The sequence below is a fragment of the Mus pahari genome, chromosome 16 (assembly GCF_900095145.1).
Source record: "Mus pahari chromosome 16, PAHARI_EIJ_v1.1, whole genome shotgun sequence".
NCBI lineage: Eukaryota > Metazoa > Chordata > Mammalia > Rodentia > Muridae > Mus > Mus pahari.
The window spans coordinates 17913596-17939749 of record NC_034605.1 but is presented as its reverse complement, the minus strand read 5'-3'; the positions used below and the strand labels follow the sequence as shown (position 1 = coordinate 17939749).

The 26154-nt window shown below is 38.1% G+C and overlaps 1 protein-coding gene across 3 annotated transcripts in view; it reads right to left on the bottom strand.

Annotated features, from left to right (window-relative positions):
• The window catches only part of Arid4b (AT-rich interaction domain 4B), a 126082-nt gene that overhangs the window by 70354 nt on the left and 29574 nt on the right, over positions 1-26154 (bottom strand). For all 3 annotated transcript variants that reach the window (XM_021215185.1, XM_021215184.1, XM_029547311.1), the window contains exons 3-5: positions 7327-7437; positions 3350-3415; positions 646-736 (exon numbers count right to left, since the gene is read on the bottom strand). In XM_021215185.1, the coding sequence (XP_021070844.1) occupies positions 646-736; positions 3350-3415; positions 7327-7437 (268 nt within the window). The remainder of the gene's footprint in view (positions 1-645; positions 737-3349; positions 3416-7326; positions 7438-26154) is intronic.

The following is a 26154-nucleotide window of genomic DNA, read 5'->3' as shown; positions in this document are numbered from 1 at the left end:
GTAAGCTGAGGTCAGTCTGGACTACACACACACACACACACACACACACACACACACACACACACACAAACTCTACCTACATTCAACTTGGCCAAATTTCAAAGGAAATTTGACAAGGACTGGGAAAACACATATACTTGTACACTGACTATATGAATCTTTAAGACAGACAGGCAATTTTCACTCAAGTTGAAAAGCACATGTCTCTTCAACTTGAATCTCTATCTATTCCTTAGTGCACAGGAAAATATAAGGATGATGTACACATACTAGCCATTCACCACTGTAATGGCAAGAAGACTGGCAGAACAGAAAATGAATGAGATTATATCCAACTACTTACAGAAATTATGTTATACAACAGATTGGACAGTTAAGAATACTGAACTCTACAGTTAAAAATAATGAAGATGGAGAAAAAAGTTTCTGTAAGATACACTTTGAAGTGGAAATAGCTAGGAATCCACGTACACACTATACTAAATAATTTCAATTGTATGTATCTGGAAGATAACCAGTAATAGTAACAGAGTTTATTGTACTAGTAAAGAAAATTTAATCCAGGTAATCTACTTTATCTGCATTACTATAACATAAATTTTGTATAACTAAAAATAAAATTTTAATAAAAAATTATTGTCTTACCCACAGTATACCAACTTGCATCTGTCAGTTTATTGATAACCGCTTCCTGATAGGCACCATCAAGATTCTTCACTTCCACAATAGCTCCTACCTAAAATATTATGTAAACATTAGAAGAACTTTTGAGGACAAATAAGCCAAAAGCAATAAATAGTAACACTGAACTTTTTTTTCTTTTCTGAAATGCATACATGGTATGTTGCAGATTGCTGTTTGTATTTTCTGCTCCCTCAAGAGGAGTGCCCCGACCAGGAGTAGACCATGTACTCAGGTGAGGTCAGGTAAAATCAGATAAGGCCTGTGATTAGGCAGTGGAAGGAAAAGGCAGAGCTGAAAGTTTTAGAGAGGGGAAAGAGGAAGAAAGATTAGGGCGATGAGGGGTGGGGGGAATGATGGAAGAAGATGGAGGAAAAAGATGAACCAGAACCATATGGCCTGAAGGAGTCATAAGTAACTAGGGATTTCATAGATGGACAATAGAGTAATGTAGAGTACATTTGCCCAATCTAGGTGTGCAGCTTGTAATTATATCCATTGAATCTTGTGTTCTTTGCATGGGTATTTTGGGGTTGGAGATTTACCATTATAAATCTGGCTGGTATATATTTTAAGTCTCTAGTGTTTTCATTTCATGGGGCTAAAGGGAGCTGAATGACAGCTCCAGGCATTCCAAGAAAGACTGGTTCAGTTAGCAGAGACTGAGAGAGCTAGCTAGCTTGGGAGCGGCTTGGCAGCAGGCTGGCTGCCAGAATCAGGGCAAGATAGCTGCTTGGGGCTGGCCAAGGGTAAAACCACCAATGCCTGTGCTTAGTTGGATTACAGTGGTGATGAATGAAACATCTACCGGCTTGATTTGTGTTCGAGATACCTGAAGCTTTACTGACAATACTTTCCTACCTATTATAAGTGAAAATGTTCATACACTAGGTAAAGAAAAAACATCTAAGCATTACTAAGAAAGCAGTTTTGTCTCTATAGGCGTATAAAGGGGACTTAAAAACGCCCAGGGGTCATTACAAGCACCAACTGAAAAATAATTGTCTTTTCTCCCATCCTTCCACCTTTCTTTCAAAGAAGCTAAAGATGGATAGTAGTAATCAAAAAAGTCCTACTGCTGACAGGCATTTACAGTTCTTTCTATCTTATCATGAAAATGTTGTTTATACTTGCACAGTCCTTATAGTGATGATTTTTTAAAATTCCTTCAGAGAAGAGACCTTAGCTCCATAAAGTGACCAAAGAGTAAGGAGTTCAGGAAAACTGACAAGTCCTGTGAGGAATCAATACTCAGTTTTTAAATCAAGAGTTACATTTTCCTGAAAACTCATTATTCAAAGTGTATTGTGATTAAATGACCACTATTTCTTATAAAAGAAGCATGAAACTAAATGATGTCACCTTCTACCAGCCAATAAAAGCTACAAAATCTATCAGGAAGTAGTTCAAATCCTAGAGACATCACCCCCACCCCCAATCTACAGGTAAAAATGTACCAATATTATACCAAAACTAGACACAACTGGATAGACAAGTTTAAATTAAAATAGTAATAAGACCTCATCAAACACAAAGAAAAAAGAAAAAGAAAAAAGAAACAAAATAAATCAACTATACCACTATTAAGGAAGCTAGACCAGACTAGGGAAAGAAAGACTACTTATGTCCAGTTGCCAATTCTGCCCCTATGCAACAATGAACATTTTCTGGTGGTAGGTACCTGTGGGCTTGTAGCACAAGGCAAGTCAGAGAGCAAAGAACAATGGTGCTATGCCTAGGAGGCAGGGATAGGCTTGTGCACTCAAATCCAAACAGCACAACTTTTCAACCATAGACTGAATCTTGAAACTGGCATTAATGCTTGTGAAACTGGAGTCGAATGACTTCTTTCCTTCAGTTTTCTCTTCTATAGAGTTGTTCTTAAAACTAAATAAAATACTAGATGCAAAAAGACTTGGGACAACACTAGCACACATTAAGTGGCAGCTGAAGTCCTAACTGTATGTGTCTCTGGTCCTTGAAAGTGACAAATGGATACATAAGATGATGGCTATAAAAATGGAAATGATAGAAAACTTTTTTACAACATAAGAATTAATAATAAAAAATATTTTCTTTTTAAGTGAAGAGTTTTAGAAGCCCATGGTACCAAGTAAGCTATGCTTTGTACCAAAACCTACAAAATGTTTCTTTGCTATTCTTAGTACTTCCTAAAGATTCCTCAAGCCCAGAAGGTGGACATTTTCAGACAGGGTGGTTTCCCAAACTCCCTGTAACTGGCTTACTGGCATACAAGAAGGTAAAGCAACACCTATCCCACTAGTGAATGATAAACAAAGACATCAACCTCCAAGTTACCCTTCAAAAGATTCAATCTGCCAGTGGGTGGCTCCAAAATCAAGAGCTCTGGATTTTGCTTGTATTTGCTTACCCTTTAGAGCATCTTACATCATGAACACCTCTTATTCCTGGAAAACCCATTCTTGCAGTAAAACTCCTGAATGCAAGCAGTCAATACCTCCATAATGCTCATTTCATTTTTAAACACAGATTTTGCTATCATTTCAGATATGATTTAATATTAAATATATCCCAAGTTGTCTTTTTAGAGAAAACTATGTATTGAGTTAAAATGAACAGCCAATACATTAAAAGAAAAAAGATCAGTGTGATTCTCCAATCAAAACTGGGGGTAATGACAACTCACCTTCAGTGGGCCCTTTATGTGGTCATCCTGAACTTCCACTGTTGAAGAATCGTGTCTAAAAGTCACCTAGAAAATATGAATCCAATTAATTACACACCAAAACCAAAAGAACAAACAATAGCAGTTCATGAACCTACGAATATCACAAACTAAATAAAGACCAACTAGTCTAAATAAAAGCTCAAACACTAAACAAATGAATAGAAAATTGTTTAAACAGATTATGTTTCTTTTCAAAATAAAAATAATCACTGTTAGACACCACAACTACAAGGTTGGATATTCCATTCATCAGGGTGTATTTTACTACTTACTACCTTTTTTTAAAAAAACTATTTTATTTATTTTATCTAAGTGAGTACACTGTCTCTGTCTTCAGACACACCAGAAGAGGGCATCAGATCCCATTACAGATGGTTGTGAGCCACTATATATGGTTGCTAGGAATTAAACTCAGGACCTCTGGAAGAGCACTCAGTGCTCTTAACGGCTCTCCAGCCCACTACTTACTACCTTAATGTACAACTTCTTCTCCTTAAAGTTTGAGGGGGAAAAAAAGATGTAACCAGCTTAGTCTATGAGGATTTGTATCATTTTGTGAAGGTCTAATTTAAAAGTAAGCAGTGGATACAAATTTGCTTTTTCTATTTCTTTGTTTTAGATTTTTTGAGACAATGTCTCACTATGTAACTCTGCCTGGCCTCAGACTCCTTGGTGCTTGGATTACAAGTGTGTCCTATCATAACCAATGGCCACAACAGTCACTATCAGGTTCAAGGATCAAATTTAATATCCAAAGTTGTGGATGGCAGCTCAGAAGTAGATATTTGCTAAAGAAAGCACTTGATCTCCCAGCATAGACAAAAGACAAAGAATCACATCCTCAAACGTTATTCCCCTTTTGTTAAAAAAAAAGCCAAAGAACAGAAAGTCTAAATAAACAGTCCAGGATCATAGAACTAGAACAAGACAGAGCTAAGATTTGAATACTGAGTAGTCTTTTTCAGAACTTTACTCTCTAGCAGACTCTGAAAATCAGAGAATTAGGAAAATAGTAAGTTAAAAATGTTTTTCAGATGGGTAACACTAGGTACCCCTGGCTGACCTAGAACTCCCCAAATAGACTAGAGTGGTCTTGAAATCAAAGATCTGCTTTCCTCTGCCTCTCACGTGCTGAGATAAAAGCTAAGGCCAAAAAAAACCAAAACAAAATAAAACAAACAAACAAAAAAAACAACAACAATTAATTAGCTGGTAAAAAGCATCACAGGCCAAGTATGGTAATCCATGCCTTTAATCCTAGCTAGGACTGAGGAGGTACAGATAGGAGGACGTCTCTAAGTCCAAGCCTTAGTCCAAGTCTGCATAGTAAGTACAGACTTAGTAAGTCTGCACAGTCCAAGCACTAAGAAAGCAAAAGCTACAGAGACCCTGTCTCAAAACAAACAAGCACCATATTCAATACAGATGTAGTTCTCTATAAAAAATAATTCTGGAAGAACTGATGAGTTAAAAGTTCTTTAATATTAGAGTCTAGTGGTCGGCAAGAAACAAACTCACAAACCAACTATGGGGAAAGGTTTTATATCCATAGAATCCCTGAATTTTAATGACAAACAAAAGAAAGATTTTAAGAGTATGTTTAGTGTGGGATAATTGTCCAATAGATCAAAGCTAATAAAGAAATGTATCACCAAGTCTGCTTAAAATGTACTCACTTTGTTTGAGGCAGAGTGTTTCTATGTAGCCCTGACTTTCCTGGAACTCCCTACACAGACAAGGCTTACCTAGAAACTCAGAGAGCTGCCTGCCTCTACCTCTGCCTCTGTCCCCCAAATGCTGGGCTTAGAGACATGTGCCACCTTAGCCTAAATGTATTCATTATTTTAAAGTTTGTTTTATATTTTTTATATGTCTGTGAGTGTAAATGTGTGTTTGTGTGTGTGTGTGTGTGCGCACACACACACACACACACACACACACACACGCATGCTCAGGTCCTCTGCAAGAACAGCAAGCATTCTTAACTACTCAGCCACCTATCCTGCCATTGCTGTATGCACGTTTAATTATTTATCAAATATTTTTAAGATTAGTAAAATCATTAACTTTGAGTTAATGATTCCATTAATGCTTCCAAAAATTTCAAAAAATAGTTTCAAATATCTAGTACATGTCCAACATGCCCTGTGCTGCCAACATAGGAAGTGTAGCAAAGACAGCAACACAAAAGTTATGTCCCATCCCCTGGGTCATTTGTTACACAGCTAAGGGTGAACTGAAATTACATCCAGCCTGTGCTTTTTAAGCACAGGCCCAAGCCCTGAGTGACATTGTTCCTGTCCAAAGAACATACTTCTTGCTGGCACAGGAGTGCTATCTCTGAACTAAGGAATAGCTCCTCCTCCACCAGGAAGAAAGGGGTTTTCCCAAACTCAGTATCAGATCTTTTAAGTAGCCCTAAGCAAATAAATTATAAAATTGATACATAGGTCTTTATTCATCCTTAGAATGGTGTTGACAAATACTATTAAGCTCAGAAAATGGAAGTATACAATGCCCAAAGAGGAAATGTCACTGTAAAAGCATCTACCTGACCAAATTACTTACAAAGCAACTTCAGGCACCAGCCTGTAAAAATATAAGGGAAGGTGTGGCCAAGATGGGCTTCCTTCAGGTTCCCAGTTAATTTAGAGGCCTTATTGTATAGTTAGATTCTAGCCAGGGCAGAAATCCAAATAGCCCAAGAAGCTTCACTACATGCTTAAGAAATACACCCAGGCAGCACATACAGAACTCTTCAATGGAAATAACCAACTTTTTCCACTTGGCTAACTATTCAAATCAATGGTTGCATGGTTATCTGCACGTCTGCACTGCACACACTCCTTCCATCTAACATAGTCCCCAAGTCCAGTCACTCAGTACATTATTGGCAAGTTGTTAAGTACCCACAACACTAAGATGTTTCACTGGTCTTCAATTTTTACTGTCCTGTATTTTTCAAATATAAAGGCATCTTTCTTCTATTAAACACACATGATCTTTCCTTCATTCATCTACTCATACTTTTTGTTGCTATCATCAAACCCAGGGCCTTGCTCATGGCAGACAGATGCTCTACCACTATGCTACAAATCTATGGTCTCTTTCGGTTATTTTTGAAGAGGATATCACTATGTTCCCCATGTGGGCTCCAATTCCTAAGTTGAAATGCAGTTCCAGCCTCTGTCTTGTTAATAGCTGGGACCATAGGTGCACCAGTCTTATGGTAATTTCTTAAAATGAAAGCAATTAAATTTGTCCATTAACCAACTCAAAACTCAAGTACTTTAGAAACATTGTTTTGAAAAGGGCAGATGGCCAAGTGTCAGGTGGTATATACCACCTGCAATTCCAACATTCAGAAGGTTGTAGTCTGAAAGCTAGCCTGTGCTACACACCAATACCTTTTCTCAAAAAATCGAGGAAGGGAGCGAAACAAAGGAATGAGCTGGGAATGCAGTTCTGTTGCAGGTAGAGTATTTGCCTAGTATTCCCAAGGTCCAAGATTCCGTCTCAGGATCACAGAAAGGGTTGCAGGAGAGTGTCAATAACTGATGTTTTGCTATTGGGGGCAACTTATATAGCCCTGACTGGCTAGGGTATGGAAACCAGGATGGGATCTACCTTCTAAGGACTAGGATTAAAGATAAGTACCACCATGCCTGGCCATTGTTTACACGTAATAAAACTAAAAAAAAAAAAAAATCAAATTAGTTTCTAAGATCCTTTCCAACACTAAAACAGAAATCCTAAAGAACCAACCAAGTCTGCACTGAAAGTAGGGTGTGATAAGCAAATTTTATTCCAATACAAATATTCTTAAATCACAAATGTTTAGTTTGGGAATGGTTTATAGTCGCTACTTTAAAAATTCATTTTGCACCAAGGTAATTTTTATTTTTTTTTAAGACTTTAAGTATCAAATACCATACCTTGACTTTGACAAGTCTTTTTGCAGTCTTGATCTTGGCTTCACAAAAGGCTCCTCTGTATTTGGCACTCACATCAGTGCCCACTGTCAAATAAGGAGGCTCATCAAGGGCCTAAAAATGCAAAGAAATACAACCTGATTTAAACTGCTTAATTTTTTTCCCTACAATCAGGCTTCAGAATACACCTAATCTTGTTAGAGTAATTTAAGTTAGAATAATGACGCCATCTATAAAATATTATAAATTAAAAATAATAAAACATGTATCATAGACCAAGTAAATGTACAATATGGAAAATAAAGACATTTTTTCCTATTAAGCACATATTGTCCCTAAGATGGCTCACAGATACAACCTTCCATTTAAGGCTCTCACCACCCATTCATTCATTCATTCATTCACTCATTCATTCACTCACTCATTCATTCATTGACTTATTAAAATATATAGTTATCATACAACGACTAGATTTGCTAGCTAGCAGATTTTAAATCTCAAAGGACAAACATTTTCTAACAGGCTGTACCTCGTAGCCATCCAGATTCAGGACAGTTCTGTTCTTTATCTACAAAACTCTAACACAGAATAAAAGAAATACACATGTTCCCAACTACTACTGAAAGCTGCATGAAGTAATCCACTATGCACTGTTTCAAACAACTGACAGAATGGCTTCTCTGTTAGTCGTCTGTTCTTCAGCTTTAAATATGCTGCTCACTTGTGGTTTGACTTCATTGGTTCTAATCTGGATGCTTCGTTTGTTTGTTTTTTGTTTGTTTGTTTGTTTTTACAGTAGGCTGCATTTCTGCCCTGACTCTTATTTTCACCAGTTCCACAGCCAAAAGAAGATTATGTAAGCTATGTTTTCCAAAATGTTTTATAAGAAGTACTAATAGCCTAAGGTGTTCATCAAAAAGAGGCACCAGATGTCTGAAAAAATCCATTATGGAATAATCCCTCTATTCTTTTAAATATTCAGAAGTAGGCCTAAGAAGCCCTACAATAAAGACAAATATTCAAAAATGTGAGTATGTCCCAATCTATTTGTTCATACCCTTTTCTTTTCCTCTTAATATCTTTAGTATCCTCCAGAAATCATAAAAGCCATGCAGTATAAAGTAGTGCCATAAGTACCAGGCACTCAGGTCACCTGTGAAACCGAAACTTCAATCTAAGTTCACCCCAATGTTCTAGCTAAAACAAAAGGAACAATTTATCTGAAAAGAATAGAGATTCCAATGTTACAACCATTTGCTTGCAACTGTATCTACAATTTCTACCATGGCATTCACCTCTGGCTAAAATTAGACATACACAGGCCTCAGAAGAGCTATGAAAGCAGTCCACCATAATTTGTAGATGACAACATCTTATCAAAATGTCAAAAGTTGAATAAAAAAAGTTGAAAAAAAAAAAAAAGTCAGGCCTATACCACCCTGAATACATCCCATCTTGTCTAATCTTGGAAACTGAGTAGGATCAGACCTGGTTATTATTTGAACAGGAGACTGCCTGGGAATACTGGGTGTTGAAGGCTTTAAAAACAATAACAACAACAACAACAACAACAACAACAACAACAACATCTCACAGCCCAGACAAGCAATGAATTAAAGACCACTTTTCTCAGCCACTCAAACAGAGATTACATATATCTGTTAAACTATTTTTTTGTATTGTTATTTTGTTCTTTGAAACAGGATCTCTCCCTACTAGGTAGGCCTGGCTGGCCTGGAACTAGCTATGTAGACCAAGCACACCTCAAACTCAGATAAATCCAACTGGGTATCGCTGCCTTCTGAATGCTGGGATCAAGGATATGCATCACCTTGCCCAATGTGGAAAAAAAAAATGTTTATGACAAATAAAGTATATGCTTTTAATTTAAAAAAAAATAACAAAAACTTTAGCATGCACATGCATGCTAAGTTTGCATCACAACATGTGAAGATCAGAGGACCATTTCTAGCATATTGGTCCCAGGTCATGATGCTAAGCAGCAAGTATCCTTAACAATGTAAGTGTCTATTAGTCAAGCTGTATATTTAGGCTGTAATAACAATGTAGCCACAGTGGAAAAAAACCACTTCTTCACTGTTACTAATGTTTTAGTATTAACTACAACTTAGTAATACTGCTTTCTACCTATTTTTTATTATTTATTTTTAAGTATATTCACTGCATGCATATCTTTGCAACACATGTGTTCAGTGGCCATGGAGATCAAATGAGGACATCAGATCCTGAGCCTGGAGTTTCAGACAGTTGTGAGCCACCATGTAGGTGCTGGGAATTAAACCCTGGTCCTCTTGAAGAACAGCCATTATTTTTAACCTCTTTATAACTCCTTTGTGCTGCTTTTTTAAGGTTCACAAATGTATACCTTCAACTCATCCATCTTAGCACTCTTAAGATACCATTTTCCTTGGCTAAATTCCACACAAGATAGAAATTAGTGGCTTTATTTTACCATGAATAAGGAAAGAGGTGGCATATGTATGTCAATCCTATGTCATAATCATTACAGAACACACAAAGGAAATCATCGTGTTATATCTTAAACACAGTCTTTATCAATTATTTTTAAATCAGGAAAAATTTTAAGAAAATTTCAATTCATTTTGTGGTTAAACAGAGTAAGGGAAGTCTTCAAGACCATATCACAATTACTTTCCACAACTAACAACTTCCATTAGCAATGCATCCTTTGTACCTTGCTAGCCAGTACCATTTCATGTCAGAGAGAAATAATATGTAACTAAATTAAAACTAATGAAGAAGCCCAACTTCCTATAAAATAAGTCAATTAAAAGCTACCCAATTGGAGGTGGGGAGATGATTTAATCAGTGAAGTGACTGCCACACAAGCACTAACATAAGTACAGATCTCCAGAACCCACATGAAAAGTCTGGCATGGAGGTGTGCACCTGCAATCCAAACCTTAAAGAAGAGGACAGAGATATTCCTCAAGTTATTGACCAGCTAGCCTACCAAAACTGATGTGCTTCCAGAAAAACAATCTTAAAAATTTAGAGAATAATGGAGATACCAGGTGTCAACCAACCAACCCACCTGCCACACACATGCACATCATGCTTCCTATCACAGAAGTGAAGTAAATAAATATGTAAGAAGTAACCTTTGGGGGCAGGTAAGATGACTCAGTGGGTAAAGATGCTTACACCAAGCCTCACAACCTAAATTCAATCCTACATGGTGTAAAAAACAAACAAACAAACAATCCTCTCACAAACTGTTCTCTGACCCATACATACAGACAGGTGCAAGTACACACACACACACACACACACACACACACACACAGAGAGAGACAGAGACAGAGACAGAGAGAGACAGGGAGGAAATGTGATTTTTTTTTTTTAAATAAAGCTTTTAAAAAGGTGTGTTTGTTATCAATGACTTTAATCCCAGCACTCAGGAGGCAAAAGCAAGTTATCACTTTGAGTTCAAGGACAGTCTGGTCTACAGAGTAAGTTCTGGGACAGCCAGGGTTACATAGAGAAACCCAGTCTTGGGGAAAAACAAAACATAACAAAAACAAAATGTTTTAACATTTCATTTTATTTTATTTTTGGTTCCCCCCCACCCCCAGACAGGGTTTCTCTGTGTAGCCCTGGCTGTCCTGGAACTCACTTTGTAGACCAGGCTAGCCTCGAACTCAGAAATCTGCCTGTCTCTGCCTCCCAAGTGCTGGGATTAAAGGCATGCGCGACCACTGCCCGACTTCATTTTAATTTTTAATAACAGCCTACTAAAATAGATTGGGGCCAAGTATTACCTCTATTTTGTACATCATAACAAATTCTTTAAAAGTGGCAAGCTCAATGGCACTGAGATGAAAAGCAAATGGAGACAGCAGACAAATTCAGGCCTTGTGATGTCACATCCAGTCTATATATGTGTGTGTCCATATATAGGAACAGGTAACTGAATAACATTTTACAAAATATGGCCTTCAGCTCCCCTGGGCACTAAGTTTACAGACAACACCCAACTTGATCCTACTTCCTTTGTATCATTCTAGGCACGTTGCTTCCTGTTCATAAATCATCCTTTGGTTTAAGTGTTTGTACATTAAGTACGGCTGTCTAACAATTCCACAAGCACAAAAGTTATAATGATAGTCAAATTTTTTTTTTAGTTACTTTGAGACATACTAATCATCTAGAAGTAAAACTACATAAACAGTATTGTTAAATATTATTCAAAATATAAAAAAGATTCTCTTCAGATACCCAAATCACATCTTTAACTGATATGGTCATACGGTTATAACTGATGTTAGCAGAGCAGAAATGGTCATCACTGGGTCTGTCATTATTCCATTTGCTAAGAGCAGACTTGATTAAGTACACAGACCTTCACAGCACCAATTAAGATCCTAATCCCAGATAAAAACTAGATGGGTTAACTTTACTAAACCGATCTTAACATTTAAATTGCATATCAGAAAAATAAAAGCATTATCAGAAAGGACTGAAGCCCAAAGTTGTTAGCTACCAACAATATCATTATGAAGCTCTCTGCATTGTAAACAATTCGGAAATTACATTACTGCAAACTCACTTGCTTGATATGACTGCTTACCATAAATTAGTGCAAATTCAAAGCTGAATCATTTTGCTCATTTAGTTAAGTAGTAACAGAATTCGGTACTTTTAAGTACTTAGTATAATGATAAATAAAGTTCAAGGTAGCTGATGGTAAAGTGTTCCTTCTCTACTTCTAGCAGTATAGAATTAATCAAAGACATCATATTATAAACAGAATAACACATTAAACAACAGCAAGATGAAATATTGAAAGGAGTAGAATAGAATGGTATGTTTATGAAAATATTCTGACCAAAGTCTGTTTCAAAGGAAAACTGTCACAAGACATGCCCTAATTTTTAAACAAACGAACAAACAAACCAGGTATTACATTAATAACAAAAATTCTTTTCTGTAGTGACTGGGATTCAGAGTTAAATTCTCTTATTATGGACTGGAGACAAGGTTAAGCATATGGACCTGCATTCACATCAACAGCAAACATACAAAGCTGGGTATGATGATACACTGACCCCAGCATTGGAGGGTATACAGAGACAGGCAGATCCCAGCTGCCCACTGTTCAGCTAGTATAGTCAAAGTGCCCAGTACCCCAGTTCAAAGAAAAACCATTTCTCAAAAAATGAGATGGAAGGGCTGGCAAAATGGCTCAGTGGGTGAAAGCACTTTCCCTGGCAAGCCTGACCACCTGGGTTCAATTCTTAGAAGTCACATAAAGGTGGAGGAGAGAACTGACCCCATGAACTTGTCCTCTCAACTCCACATACTTGGTGTAACATGCACATCCCACTGAATCATACATACACGTAAAGATTTTAGTTTTTGTTTTATTTGTTGTTTGTTCTGTGTAGCCTTGGCTGTCCTGGAACCCCCTCTGTAGACCAGGCTGGCCTAGAACTCAGAGAGCTGCCTGCCTCTTTCTCTCAAGTGCTAGGGCTAAAGGCATGTGCCACCACCACCAGGCCTACAAAGTCATTTTTTAACTAAAAGATATTTATTAAGGTGGAATCCATAAAGGGAATACACCCAACATCTAATCTGGCCTTTATACATGGCCACATGGGTAAATGTATATAAAAACAAGCACAAGACACCTATATCCCCCACATTTTTGTATCAATGAAAGATAATATAAAATATTAAGAATATAGGCTTGGAGCACCCCTTCCCCCACCCCAATAGACTCATGTGTTTAAATGCTTGGCCCACAGGTGTGATCTATTAGGTGTGATCATGTTGGAGTAGGTAAGGACTTGTTGGTGAGAATGTGTCACTAAGAGGGTGGGGTTTGAGGTCTCCTATGCTCAAGCTCCACCCAAAATCCAGTCTCTGCCTGGCTGCTCTGCAGAAGACAGTCCCCTTCTGCTGTGTGGAGAGCTTTGGGGGCTGCTTGGCAGGAATCTGACATTGGCCAAGGACAAGGAAATGGGCTTCAGTCAGAAATCTGACACTGGGCCATGACAAGGAAGTAAGTTCAGGCCGGAATCTAATTTTAGAGTGGAACAAAGGAGTAGGCTTCAGGCAAGAATCTGACTTTGGGTTAGAACAGGGAAATAGGCTCAAATAGCTTAGTCATCCTGCTAAGCCCTTAGAAACAGTGATCCTGGGACTTTGTTTATTGCTTTGCTTATTCCTAGACTATTTGTGTTTATCGTCTTGCTTGTTCCTCAACCTAGAACTGACCTTATTCCTTGCATGTAATTAAACTGGTATAAAAGCAGATTGGGAAAAAATAAACACGCCTCAGAATAAATAAGCCTCAGAACTGGCTGTGGTCATGTTGTCTACAATGTTGTCTGTCTTTTTTTCTTTTTAATCCTCACTCCTGCACTGGAGAACCTGTTGACTGACTGAACTGGCTTGATCACTGCTGTCTTTGGATAAATATGTAGAACTCTTCAGGGTCTCCTTCAGCACTAAGTCTGCCTGTATACTTCCATGCTTCCCTCCACGATGACAATGAACTAGACCTCTCAAACTGTAAGCCAGCCTCAATTAAATGTTTTCCTTTGTAAAAGTTGCTGTGGCCATGATGTCTCTTCATAGCAATGAAACTCTAAGACACAGCACCAACCTCTGCAGCAATGTAACTCAGTGATAGGTGTTACATCACCAACAGTGTTAACAGTGCTAGGTGCTTAATATCCCTAGCATCCTCCACCCCCAAAAAGGCAGATTACTGAATGAGACATGTAGACTCAAATCTACCACTTAAGAGTTAAAAGATACTAGGTGAGAACCTCTACAGCACAGTACATAGTCACTACCTCACAGGGATGAAAAGTACATACTGTATCTGCAGTATTTAGAACATGCCCATGTACAGCACAAAATACAGACTAAACAATTTATGTCCTGAAAGGGGGAGTTAGATCACTAAAAAACAATTCCTATATAAAAAACAGATGTCATTAGCTTTCTCTCCCCCCTCCCCAGCTCTGTGTATGAAGTAACGCCTTTAAAATTGTTTCCCTTGCTCAACTCAACCATGACATAATCATGCTGCCTTCTAGTAGTAAGAGTTGCTAGGATTCCATGATACTGATGCCTAATGAAGTGTACCATGATCCATTAGTGCAGCAATCAACCAAGTCTGCATAGCTATTCTGAGTCTAATGTACTCTGATTCGAAGCAGACACACACAAAGAACTGTGTCAGTAGGTTAACCAAGACTCCTCTGACTAGGAGGAGTGACAGTTATGCAGGTATGTCTATCTATATAATCAAGAAGGAAAATAAAAACCTCTTACCTTCTCTTTTTGTTCTGTTTCTCAGATTTTGGTCAATAATATAGACCATTTCAGAGGCTAAAAATAAGATGTTTTTAAACAGTACGTCCACACCACGGAGGAGGAAATTAAACCACTAAATCACCATCCCTTTGTTTAGCAAACACAACAGTTTTCTAGTGGTAAGGCAACAGCTAATTCAGTTTCTCTGTGTTACTTAAACAATTAGTTTTCTAGTCTATCTACCAAATGTCCTAACAGTCAAGAGTGCACATGCATGCGTGTGTGTGTGTGTGTGTGTGTGTGTGTGTGTGTGCACGCACGCATGCGGGCAAAATCTATTCAATTCTATGGGAACATTAACAAAAGCAATTTTAAAATTCACTAAAAGTGGTTGAATCCCTTCAAAGTGTCAAGGAAGCCACATAAGTGCATAAAAGGAACCAACAGTGATCTCTAATGTACCTCCAGGCTACAGTTCACCACATAAAGTGTCAGAACAACAGCTAAATCAGCTCTTGAAATGGCTGGGTAACACTGATACTGTCTAAAAAACCATTTAATTATTAAGATCAATCCTTTAAAACACAAAACATACTACACATTTTACTAAGGGAGTTTCTTAGAAAAAAGGGCAGGGGGCATTTAAATTGGTGACAGTGCTGATGCAACTGGGAGAATCAGAAATTAGACTACTAAGTTTATGCTAAAAACAAAGTAATAAAACATCCTTACACATACAGAGTGGCAATAAATCTGTGAAAACCAACCTTTTGTTATGATAATCCCAAAGCAGCATTAAAACAATGGAGAGGCCCAGCAGTCATATGGATAAGAATCTATCTGTATGCCATAGGTATAATACTAAAGAACAAAGTTTAAATAAGATATACAATATTTTAGAAAACATATATAGGAAATATATATGGAATTTAGGAAGGCTCAGGGAAGAACAAATTAATGCTGAGTATACAAGGCTGTGAAAACAGTGGGACCCAAAGGCACATGTTGGCCAAAGACATGGATGCAGCTAAGACAAGGAACTATGCACCAAGTCTGAAAAATCTGCTACAATAAGGACAAGAAAAGGTTACAGAATAAGAAAGAGGGCGGTAAAGTTTTGGATTAGAACTGACAGTACAAAGGTTCGGGTTCATAGTGTAAACAGTAAGTATATAAACAAAGGAAAGTATGTAGAGAGAGAATGTACACACACACACACACACTGTGTGACACATACACACAGGCAGTAAAGTTTCGGATAAGAACTATAGTATAAAGGTTTGGGTTCATAGTGTATACAGTAAGTATATAAACAAAGGGAAGTATGTAGAGAGGGAATGTTTACATGTCTATATACGTGTGAGATACATACACACACACACACACACACACACACACACACACACACACACACACTCACCAAGAGAGCCCAGGAACAAGTGGCATAATCTGGAGCAGAGAAGAACCTAACACATCACGGCCATAAACATCCATTTCTAAAGCTTGAACTCCCACCTTAAAGGGAACCAGGAATCCTTAGAGCCAAGGCTGATTTCAATGTTGGGCAAAGTATAGCAGGTATCTAAAACATTTTGTATAAGAAAGAAAATGCTCAGTGAATGGTGAAGACATCTCAAAGAGACACCCAAGAAGCAGCTTGAAGGGTTCCTACTAGCCAAATGACACAAACTCAGAGCAAAATTATTTTAATAATGAATGGTAGATAGTGCATGCCTATAAAATTATAGTACTTTATAGGGTAGAGGCAAGAGAACCAGGAACTGAAGGTCATTCCCAAATTTATAGTGATTTGAAGATAGTCCAAGGTAGATGAGAATCTGTATCAAATAAATACTAGTTGTTCAACATATTTTGGGGGATGTATATGTATGTCAGGACAATCAACTTAAAGTGTACAATCCCACTGAAAATTATTTATATCTATTTTAAAATAACATGATATTATTAGGCATTCAATAAAACTGGAATTTGAGATTAGAGAAATGGTTCAGTCACTAAATATGTGATAGATAAGAATGAGAGCCTGAGTTTGGATCCCAAGCACCCATTTTTAAAACAAAACAAAAAACTACTGAGCATCTGTAAACCTAACACTGAATGAAGTACCAGCAGAGCCAAACAAATAGAGCTCATGGATCAGGTAATCCAGTCAATAAATGAACCCTAGGTTCAGTAAGAGACCCTGTCTCAAAAAATAAGGTGTAGAGGGTAGGGGGCAGTAAGATGGTTTAGCAGATAAAAGCCCTTACTGTTTTTCCTGTTTCAATTAGCATAAACAAGATAATCCCTCTCAGACCTGCTCAGAGGCTTGCCCCCAAGGTGTCAAGTAGGCAATGCTAACCATCAGAAGTCACCGCTGCATTACTGCCCATATGTCCCATTCTGTAAATGTGACATTTTTGTTTTGCTTTTGGTAATACTGGGTATTGAACACAGTGATTCACATGGGTTTGGTCACATAACTATGCTTCCAGGTCCTTCTCTCTGTATTTCGGTGATTCCCACCCATCCTCTAGAACAGTAGCTCTCAGTCTTCCTAATGCTGTGACCCTCACACACGATTATTTAATTACTACTTCATAGCTGTAATTCTGCTACTGTTGTGAATCTAATATAAATACTTGACTACAGGATATCTGTGAAGCATTTGGGGAGACCAGGCCCACAAGTTGAGAACCGCTGCTTTAGAGTGAGTTGCCTGCAGATGAACGATCATCTTATTTACCTTCTTGCAATTCACTATTGCAATAGCACCTACACATAAAAGAATTTCTGGAAATACTTGTTATACAAAGACCTGAGATACAATGAGACCCTGGCTAAAAAATAACAAAACACAACAAAAACCCAAGTCATTATCTGGATAAGATATACAAAAGTTACCTTCTAGTGGGAAGCACATTACCCTGGTAGATTAAAAACATAAACTGGCTATTATAAATAAGACTGCTATGAACATAGTGGAGCATGTGTCCTTATTACAAGTTGGAGCAACATGCTATTTAAAAATACTAATTTAATTTTGTGTGATTAAATTTAATAGGTGTTTTGGCTACATCTATGTCTGTGTACCATGTGTATGCAGTGCCAGAAGAGGGCATTGGATTCCTTGGAACTGTTGTTCTACAGACTGTTGTGGGCCACCCTGTGTGTTCTGGGTCCTCTGGAAGACCAGGTCCAAATTTTGGTCCCTCGGAAGAGCAGCTAGCACACTTAACCTTCAGACTGAGAAGGACTTTAAGAAAAGAAAAGAAAAGAAAAGAAAAGAAAAGAAAAGAAAAGAAAAGAAAAGAAAAGAAAAGAAAAGAAAAGAAAAGAAAAGAAAAAGAAAAAGAAAAAGAAAAAGAAAGTTTATTAATAATTCTTTTAGGTAGCTGAGGCAGGAAGACTTCATGCTTAATAGTCACTCTCAAAAACAAAAGTAAATTCATAGAGTTGAACTGAGCATTTTTACTTTTAACAAATTTCTATGTAATACTGATGCTATTGGCCTGGAGAGCCCACTCTAGGAACCACTTTGTGGTCTATAATTACAGACTCATGTAACAGCTACACATCCTGTAATCCCACAACACAGGAATGCCTAATTGAGTATTTTGAAAGTGAACAAGCAGTTAAACTGCTGTTAACTAAAGACTAACAGCAGCTTTATTGGAAAAATGAAAGTAACTGTACTGCAGACTTAGCAACTCAGTTCAACTCTATGCCCTGATTTGGAGTCATGATTTGGAAACTGAAGGAAAAAAATAACAATTACTGCTTTAATAAGCCCTCCAGAGAATTCTAACTCACACCACACACTAATAGTAGGGTCCTGAGATTATCTCAAGGTCTTAAATTGGTTCTCAGCGACAGAATTCCCATTTCAGTCTTAAACCATGTAGTATGTAATAAAAGAAAATGAATGGAGTAGACAAGTGCAAGTAAGTCACAAAAAACCATAAACACATCAAAGATTTCAGTAGGGTGACAATGAAAAGTGTGACAACTAGGGCTAGACAGATAGCTCAGTAGTTAAAAGTAGTTATCCCTCTTACAGAGAACCTGTGTTTCATTTTCAGAACCCAAATGACAGCTCACAACCATTCATGACTCCAGTTCCAGAGAACTCAAAACTTTCTTCTGACCTCCATGGGCACCAAGCACCTACTTGTGCACACACATTTATACAGGCAAAATATTCATACACACAAAATAAAAATAATCTAATTTTTCCCTAAACTATAGCATCCACATAGCATGCAACAAGGCAATAAGCGAAAACTCACTAGTTGGGTATGGTGGAAATGGCCTTCAATCTTAGCATTCTGAAGGAATAAGCAAGTAGATCTATTAAGAGTTCCAGGCCAGCCTTGTCTAAAATAAAATGTCAGTAACAGGCCAACCAAGGTTATAAAGTGAGACCCTATCTCAGAAAACCAAAACAACAACAAAAGAGAAAGTTCACCTAAGTATAGTTTTTTTAAGGAGTGCTCCTAGAATATTAAACAAGCAACCCAGAAATTCATCACAGGCAAGAAGGGCTAATTTTTCTCTTTATTTTTGCTCTGAGAAAATTCTGCTTACTGAGCTGTCCTTAGCTGGCACTTGGGAGTTTACAGGAAGGTGGTTTTCTGAAGAGCTCCAGCCATCATAAAATGATAAGAAAAGCTCACTAAGCTTGAGCTGCACATTCAAACAAAATGGTTTTCAGTCTGAATCTACAACTACTTACATACATGCCAGGTACAGGGTATTTGTATGACAGTCACCAAACCCCCCAGGTTAGAACATTTCTCTTGCATTGTCACAATTTCTTGCTGGGGAAATTAGGTGTGGCTTGTGTGACTACTGGGAAAAACTTGCACCTGGTTTCCCCATGCATTTTATCCCCTACACTTTCTTTCTTTTGCCAACTCTGCTTTCCATCCTTCTGTTTTAATAAAGCATGGAGGGTTGTAAATACATTTATCACACAGAGTCAGTCTCCTAGCAAATTTTCAAACTGCAGTACCAAACCACTAGGAGTGGTGCTGGAACTTTCCAATATATTTTCTTACTTACACTATTAATGAGAGAAAACATTGTCAATATCATTAATGTTAATGCCATGTTAATGTTGCTCTTATTTGATCCATTATAAAAATATTTTACGATTACTTTATTGCCATTATCTTATTTTGTAATATATCCAGAAAACCTAAATTCAATCACATGCAAAATCCTTAGCCAGTCAATAGCAGGGCAAACTTACAAACCATTATGGGAAACTGTTATGCTGTAACAAACAGAGGAATACTTTCTAGGCAGGACCAAATAAGAAGACTGAGCACTAAAAATCTGTCTACCTGGAAAACATAAGATTTAAAAGATATTGGGAATACATCTCAAAGAAAACCACCATCTCTAACAACTCAAAGTTATAAATAACTTCTGTTATTTTATATAGTAAAATAATGCAGAAAAGACAAGGTTTCAAATAAAAGCTTATATTATGTCACAGGCTTTACAGCTCCCAAGTGCTGGTTTGTCACAAAGCTGTTGATTCTCAACAGGTTAACTTTATAAAGCAGGCTGCTAATAGAGAGAGCATACTAGAGAGAGCAGCTTACCACTCCATGTTCTGACTCTTCATGTAGTAAGGGACACTCTGAAGAAACTCAAGGGAGTCTACTTTTAAAAACCTACTCTTTATACCACTCAATAGAACTGTTGGAACACTTAATGTAAAAATTATACGAAATTAACACACTTTGTTAGTAACAGTATTGTTAGTAATGGAATACTTTTCAGTCTTAAAATCATCATTAAAACTTTCTGATCTAGCTGGGCGTGGTGGCCCACACCTTTAATCCCAGCACTGGGGAGGCAGAGGCAGGCGGATTTCTGAGTTGGAGGCCAGTCTGGTCTACAAAGTAAGTTCCAGGACAGCCAGGGCTATACAGAGAAACCCTGTCTCGAAAAACCAAACAAACAAACCTTTCTGATCTATGTAAACTATCAGGCCAGGGATACTTTGAAAGTATTTGGGGGTTTTTTTAATTTGTTTTGTTTTATAGAAACAGGATTTCACTATATAACTCTGGTTGTCCTGGAATTTATCCTGTGAATTAAGCTAGCCTCAAACTTACAGAGGTCTGCCTAACTCTGCCTCCCTCAAGCTGGGATTAAAGGTGTGTACCACTATACCAGGTTAGGTGAGAGATAGTTATAGGTTATAAAAAATTGATATGAAATTAGACAATGTAATACTAGAATTTTTTGACATAAAGGGACTAAAATAATCCAAAGGAGGGACTGTTGGTAAAGTGCTTGATGTGCAAAACACATAGACCTGATTTTGAATCCCCAGAACCAATGTCAAAAGCCAGGCACAGCAGCATGTACCTGTAACTCCAGTACTTGGGGAATTGTGAGCACAATTGGGGGATTTCTAGACCCCATTAGCCAGCCAATCAAGTTGAATTAGATCAATTGAAAAGTGTATCAAAAAACAAAGTGGAAAGCAAGTAGCAAAGACAACCAACATGAACCTCTGCCTTCACAGACATATACAACACACACACAATCAACTATGCAATGATGCCTGTTGATGGGGGCTAGGCTAACCTAGCATCTATCGGCCTGTTTCTAGCACTATAATATTGTATAAACTATATTTAGTCCTAGTGTTTCTTGCTTATGTTCTCAAAAGCGAAAATTTTAGTCTTTCTAATAAACCAAGATTTTTTTTCTTTACTTCATTTATTATTTTGGTAGGAGGTGGCACATGGAAGTTAGACAACTTGTGGGGTTTGGTTCTCTTTCCACTGTGTGAGTCCACCATAAGGGCCATTATCAGCAGAGCCATCACAACAGGCCAAACTACATTGCTTTTTAACCCTCAGGTAGTACTGACCATTTATAATTCAGAGAAGGTAAATAATATTCTTCTGCTACAGCCTATTTGAGGACTTTTAATAGACTACAGGATGTCTATGTGAATTCAGTCAATGAAATGACTGTGTATAAATGTGTCAAATTTTGGAAACTGAAGTAGATACTACAATTAATGAATATTATTATAGAGGAATTTTTGTTTTTGTTTTTCAAGACAAGGTTTTCTTGTGTAGCCTTAGCTGTCCTGCAGCTCACTCTGTAGGGCAGGTTGTCCTGGAACTGACAGAGATCTTCCTGTCTCCTGCTTCCTGAGTACTGGTATTAAAGGTGTGAGCTAACACTCCAGCTATAAATAGGGGGAATTTTAATCTGGAACCACTAAGCTGTTTCTCGGAGTGCCTGAAGTGAAGTCAGATGATTTTCAAAGACTATACAGTAAAGCCTGTGTTCTCAACACAACTCCAAATGTTTTTTTAAAGTATTAAGAATAGTTTTTCATAAAAGCTATCTAACAAAAGCTAAAAAAAAAAAAAAAAAAAAAAAATGAAGCGGCCAAATTTGGTGATGGATAGCATTTAGAAGGCCAGCCTGTACCACATAAGATCCTGTCTCAATAAACAAATAAATAAATAATTTTAGAGAGGGAGCTGGTAAAGAACATGTACTGCTCTGGCAGACATCCTAAGGTCAGTTCTCAGCATCCACACCAGGTGGCTTTTATAACCTTCTTCACTTCAACTCCAGGAAATCCAACATCTTCTGGCCTCCTCCAGCAGGGTACTCACAAACTCACTCTGACACACAGACATACTGTTAAAAAATTTAAAAGCAATAAGCAAGCAGCAGTGGTGGCACACTCCTTTAATTCCCACGCTCAGAATCCCTGCAGAAGCAGGCAGAACTCTTGAGTTAAGGGCCAGTCTAGACTACAGAATTCCAAAATAACCAGGGCTCCATAGACAAAGTATGTATGAAAAAGCAAACAAACAATAAAATACTCCACAATGAGTGGGGCTTAGGGTGTACAGCTGAGTACTGGCCTGGATCCTGGGTCTGATGACTGCTCTGTAAGCAAGCAAAAGAGAAGTGGGATACCAAGATGACTATGTACAACCAATCTGTTATAAGTGAAAAACTAAGTCCCTTTCTTCTGAAATTATACATTTTCAAATAAACTTAAATTAAAAGACAAAAATCAAAAACAAACAAACCAAAAAACAGTCTAAACAAGAGCAGTAGTACTGGGCAGTGGTGGCGCATGCCTTTAATCCCAGCACTTGGGAGGCAGAGGCAGGCGGATTTCTGAGTTCGAGGCCAGCCAGGTCTACAGAGTGAGTTCCAGGGCAGCCAGGGCTACACAGAGAAACCCTGACTCGAAAAAAAGCCAAAAAAACCAAAAAAAAACAACAAAAAAAAAAAGAGCAGTAGTTCATGCCTCTGACCCCAACACTTGAGGCTCAGAGGTAGGTAGATCTCTGAGTTCCAGGTAAGCCATCTGCTTTCTAATAATATGCAGTATATTCAAACCCAGTGAAAATTTTAATTCTAAAATTTGATATATAGACAAGAACTATTTGCTGATGTCTAGTGATCATCTGGTGGACTTGGAAATCTTACAAAGCACTTTTAAGTCAGAATCTTTAAAAAAAGTTTATGGAAGCATACATTAAAATTTAATTGAAGACTAGATAAAATAAAACTTCAGCTATACATAGAATTTAGTTGTTTATGCAAACCAGTATCATGGCTTTAAAAATTTAGTAACCATCTTGAAATCTAGTAAACATTAAAAAGTGAGAACCCAGTCTCCAGTCTGCAGGACCAATGGGCTTTCAATCAGGCTACTGTTGATAGCAGAAAAGGCAACAATGAATCTGGGAGCATGGGTCCTTGAAGGCAAGGTCCTACTAGAGTGAGCCATTTTGTCATCTGATTAGAGATAGAACCAGCTAAAATTGTTCCCAGGATTGCCTTTTTTGACTCCACCTCTTCCTGTATTCCAGAGTTGGAGCCAATGGGTCAGACTCTAGTTCAGTGCTATCTCTGGTCCTAATACCTCATCAGCCTCTGTCTGAGCCAAACAATAGCTCTGTAGGTCCTCACATCCCAGCACTGTCAACATATATACCCAACTTCAAGTCATGTCTCCTAGCAATCAAAACTATCCATTCTACTTGAAGCAATAAACTTGGAGTTATTACAATGTTAGCCCTGTACAAAGGTAACCCAGATGCCTGGAAGAGGAAGTATCAAGCCCACCAGCAAAGCCTCTGTGACTACTCAAGCCTGGCTTCAAAGTAATCCTTTCTCTGGATCCCTTCTATATCGGGCCAAAGTGCCTAGCCTGTCTCCTTTCCTTTGCATTCTGTGATGCCCTGGAGAGAGTGGCTGCTTTGGCAGCTGCGCCATCCCTGCATTCTGTCATGCCCTAAACTCAGTGGCTGGCAATCAGAAAGCAATATACAGAAAAGACCCACTGGCCTAGATGCAGATGCTCAATGTAAGCCTCTCTTCCCAACATTATCAGCACTCTCTTTCTACTCTCACTTTCATATGCACCTATGTAGACTAGACTTCAGTGTACTCTCTCACAGATCCCTCTGGACTCTCTTTCCTTCTCTAGACCCTCTACCCAGACTGACTCCCTAACTCCCTTCTTCATTCTCTGCAGAAAGGCAAGGTTCTTGTCACCAGCTCTCTGCTGTTCCTTACCCAGACCTCCTAGCTTCTCTCTCTGCCCCAATGTCAGCAGCTCATCAGCTGAAGATCTGTATGCCTAATCTTCAAAGCTGGAAAGAATGATGCTAGAACAGTAACAGTGGTATGTATACACAGCAGTTGCTACCTGTTCAGAAGCACTACTACAAAAACCTCAATGTACCAGACTGCTATCGTGCTTTGTGCTTGCAGCAGTTTTCCTGATCCAGCAACCATGCCTCCCCAACTATGATAGATTTGTTTTGTTGCTGTGGTAAATGTGCCTTTTTCATCAAGATGGCATCTGCAAGAAATAGAGCAGCACACAAGGCCCAAAGCATCACTAAAAAAAACAAGCAAGGAAGGTCAGACGGTATTCACAGCCACAGGAGAAAGATCCACACACTAATACCCTCATGCAGCACAGAATGTTAACACTCTAGATCAGTGGTTCTCAACCTTCCTAATGTTGCAACCCTTTAATATGGCTTCTCCTGTTGTGGTGACATCCAACAATAAAATTATTTTCATTGCTACTTCATAACTAATTTTACTACTGTTGTGAATCCTAATGTAAATATCTAATATGCAAAATATGTCATATGCTACCCCTGTGATAGGGTCATTTGATAGATATAACCCCCCTGGGATCATAATCCACAAGTTGAGAACTGCTGCTCTAGAGATAACTCAAAGATTCTTGTAAGAGTGCTCTTGGGCACTGGACCACTATGCCACCATTTACATCATCAAATTCCTCCTGACCAATGAGTCAGACATGAAGTAGATAAAAGATAACAAATCTGTTTCACTGTAGGTATCAATGCCAACAACATCAGACAAAATAGGTACAAATAGGCTGTGACATTAACATGGCATGTATCAATGCCCTGATCAAATCTAAGGGTGAGAGGAAGGCACACACACATGGTTCTCTGGCTTTAAATGTTGTCAACCAAACTAGGGTCATCTAAACTGAGTAAACTGCCAGCTAATTCTACATATACATTTCCACTATAAACAAGTTACATTAAAACTGTAGGGCCAGCAAAATGGCTTAGCAAATAGGTGACTGCTGCTCAGCCTAACTACATGTAGAATCCCCAAAATCCACATAGTGAAAAAAAAAAAAAAAAAGTTGTTCTCTATCTACTTTAGTATGTACATGTGTACACACACACACACAAATGTAATTTTTTTTTAAAAAAAGAAAACAACTTTTATACAAACTGAAAATATCAGCATGTAGTCACAAGATATGTTTCAAGTTTCCATCACAAGAAGAAAAAGAAAGAAAGAAAGAAAGAAAGAAAGAAAGAAAGAAAGAAAGAAAGAAAGAAAGAAAGAAAGAAAGAAAGACAATATTAACCACCCAGACACACACCCCCTCGGAGCTCCCAGAGATTAATACACATGGCTCCAGTTGCACATGCAACAGAGGCTGGCCTTGCTAGACATCAATGGGAGAAGAGGTCCTTGGTCCTATGAAGGCTTGATAGATGTCCCAGAGTAGGGTAATCGAGGGCAGGGAGGCAGGAGTAGGTGGGTGGGTGGAGGAACACCCTCATAAAAGCAGGGGGAGGGAGGAGTATGGGATAGGGGGTTTCCAGGAAGGGGGAAACCTGGAAAGGGAATAACATTTGAAACGTAAATAAAGAAAATATCCAAAAATATCCAAAATAATAATAAAAAAAAGAAAAAGAAAAAAGGCAGAGCTGCAATAAGCTAAACAATTGAAGCTGGAAGCTTTCAGATAAGCACTGGACAATGTTATTGAAATGGTCACCTTCTGAAGTCGAGAGCCATTGCTTAAAGAAGCATTTCAGCTCTGCCTGCCTGCAGCACTTCACAGAGCAACAATGGGCTAGAATAGCTATCTATTCACTCTTCTCTCTCTCTCTCTCTCTCTCTCTCTCTCTCTCTCTCTCTCTCTCTCTCTCTCTC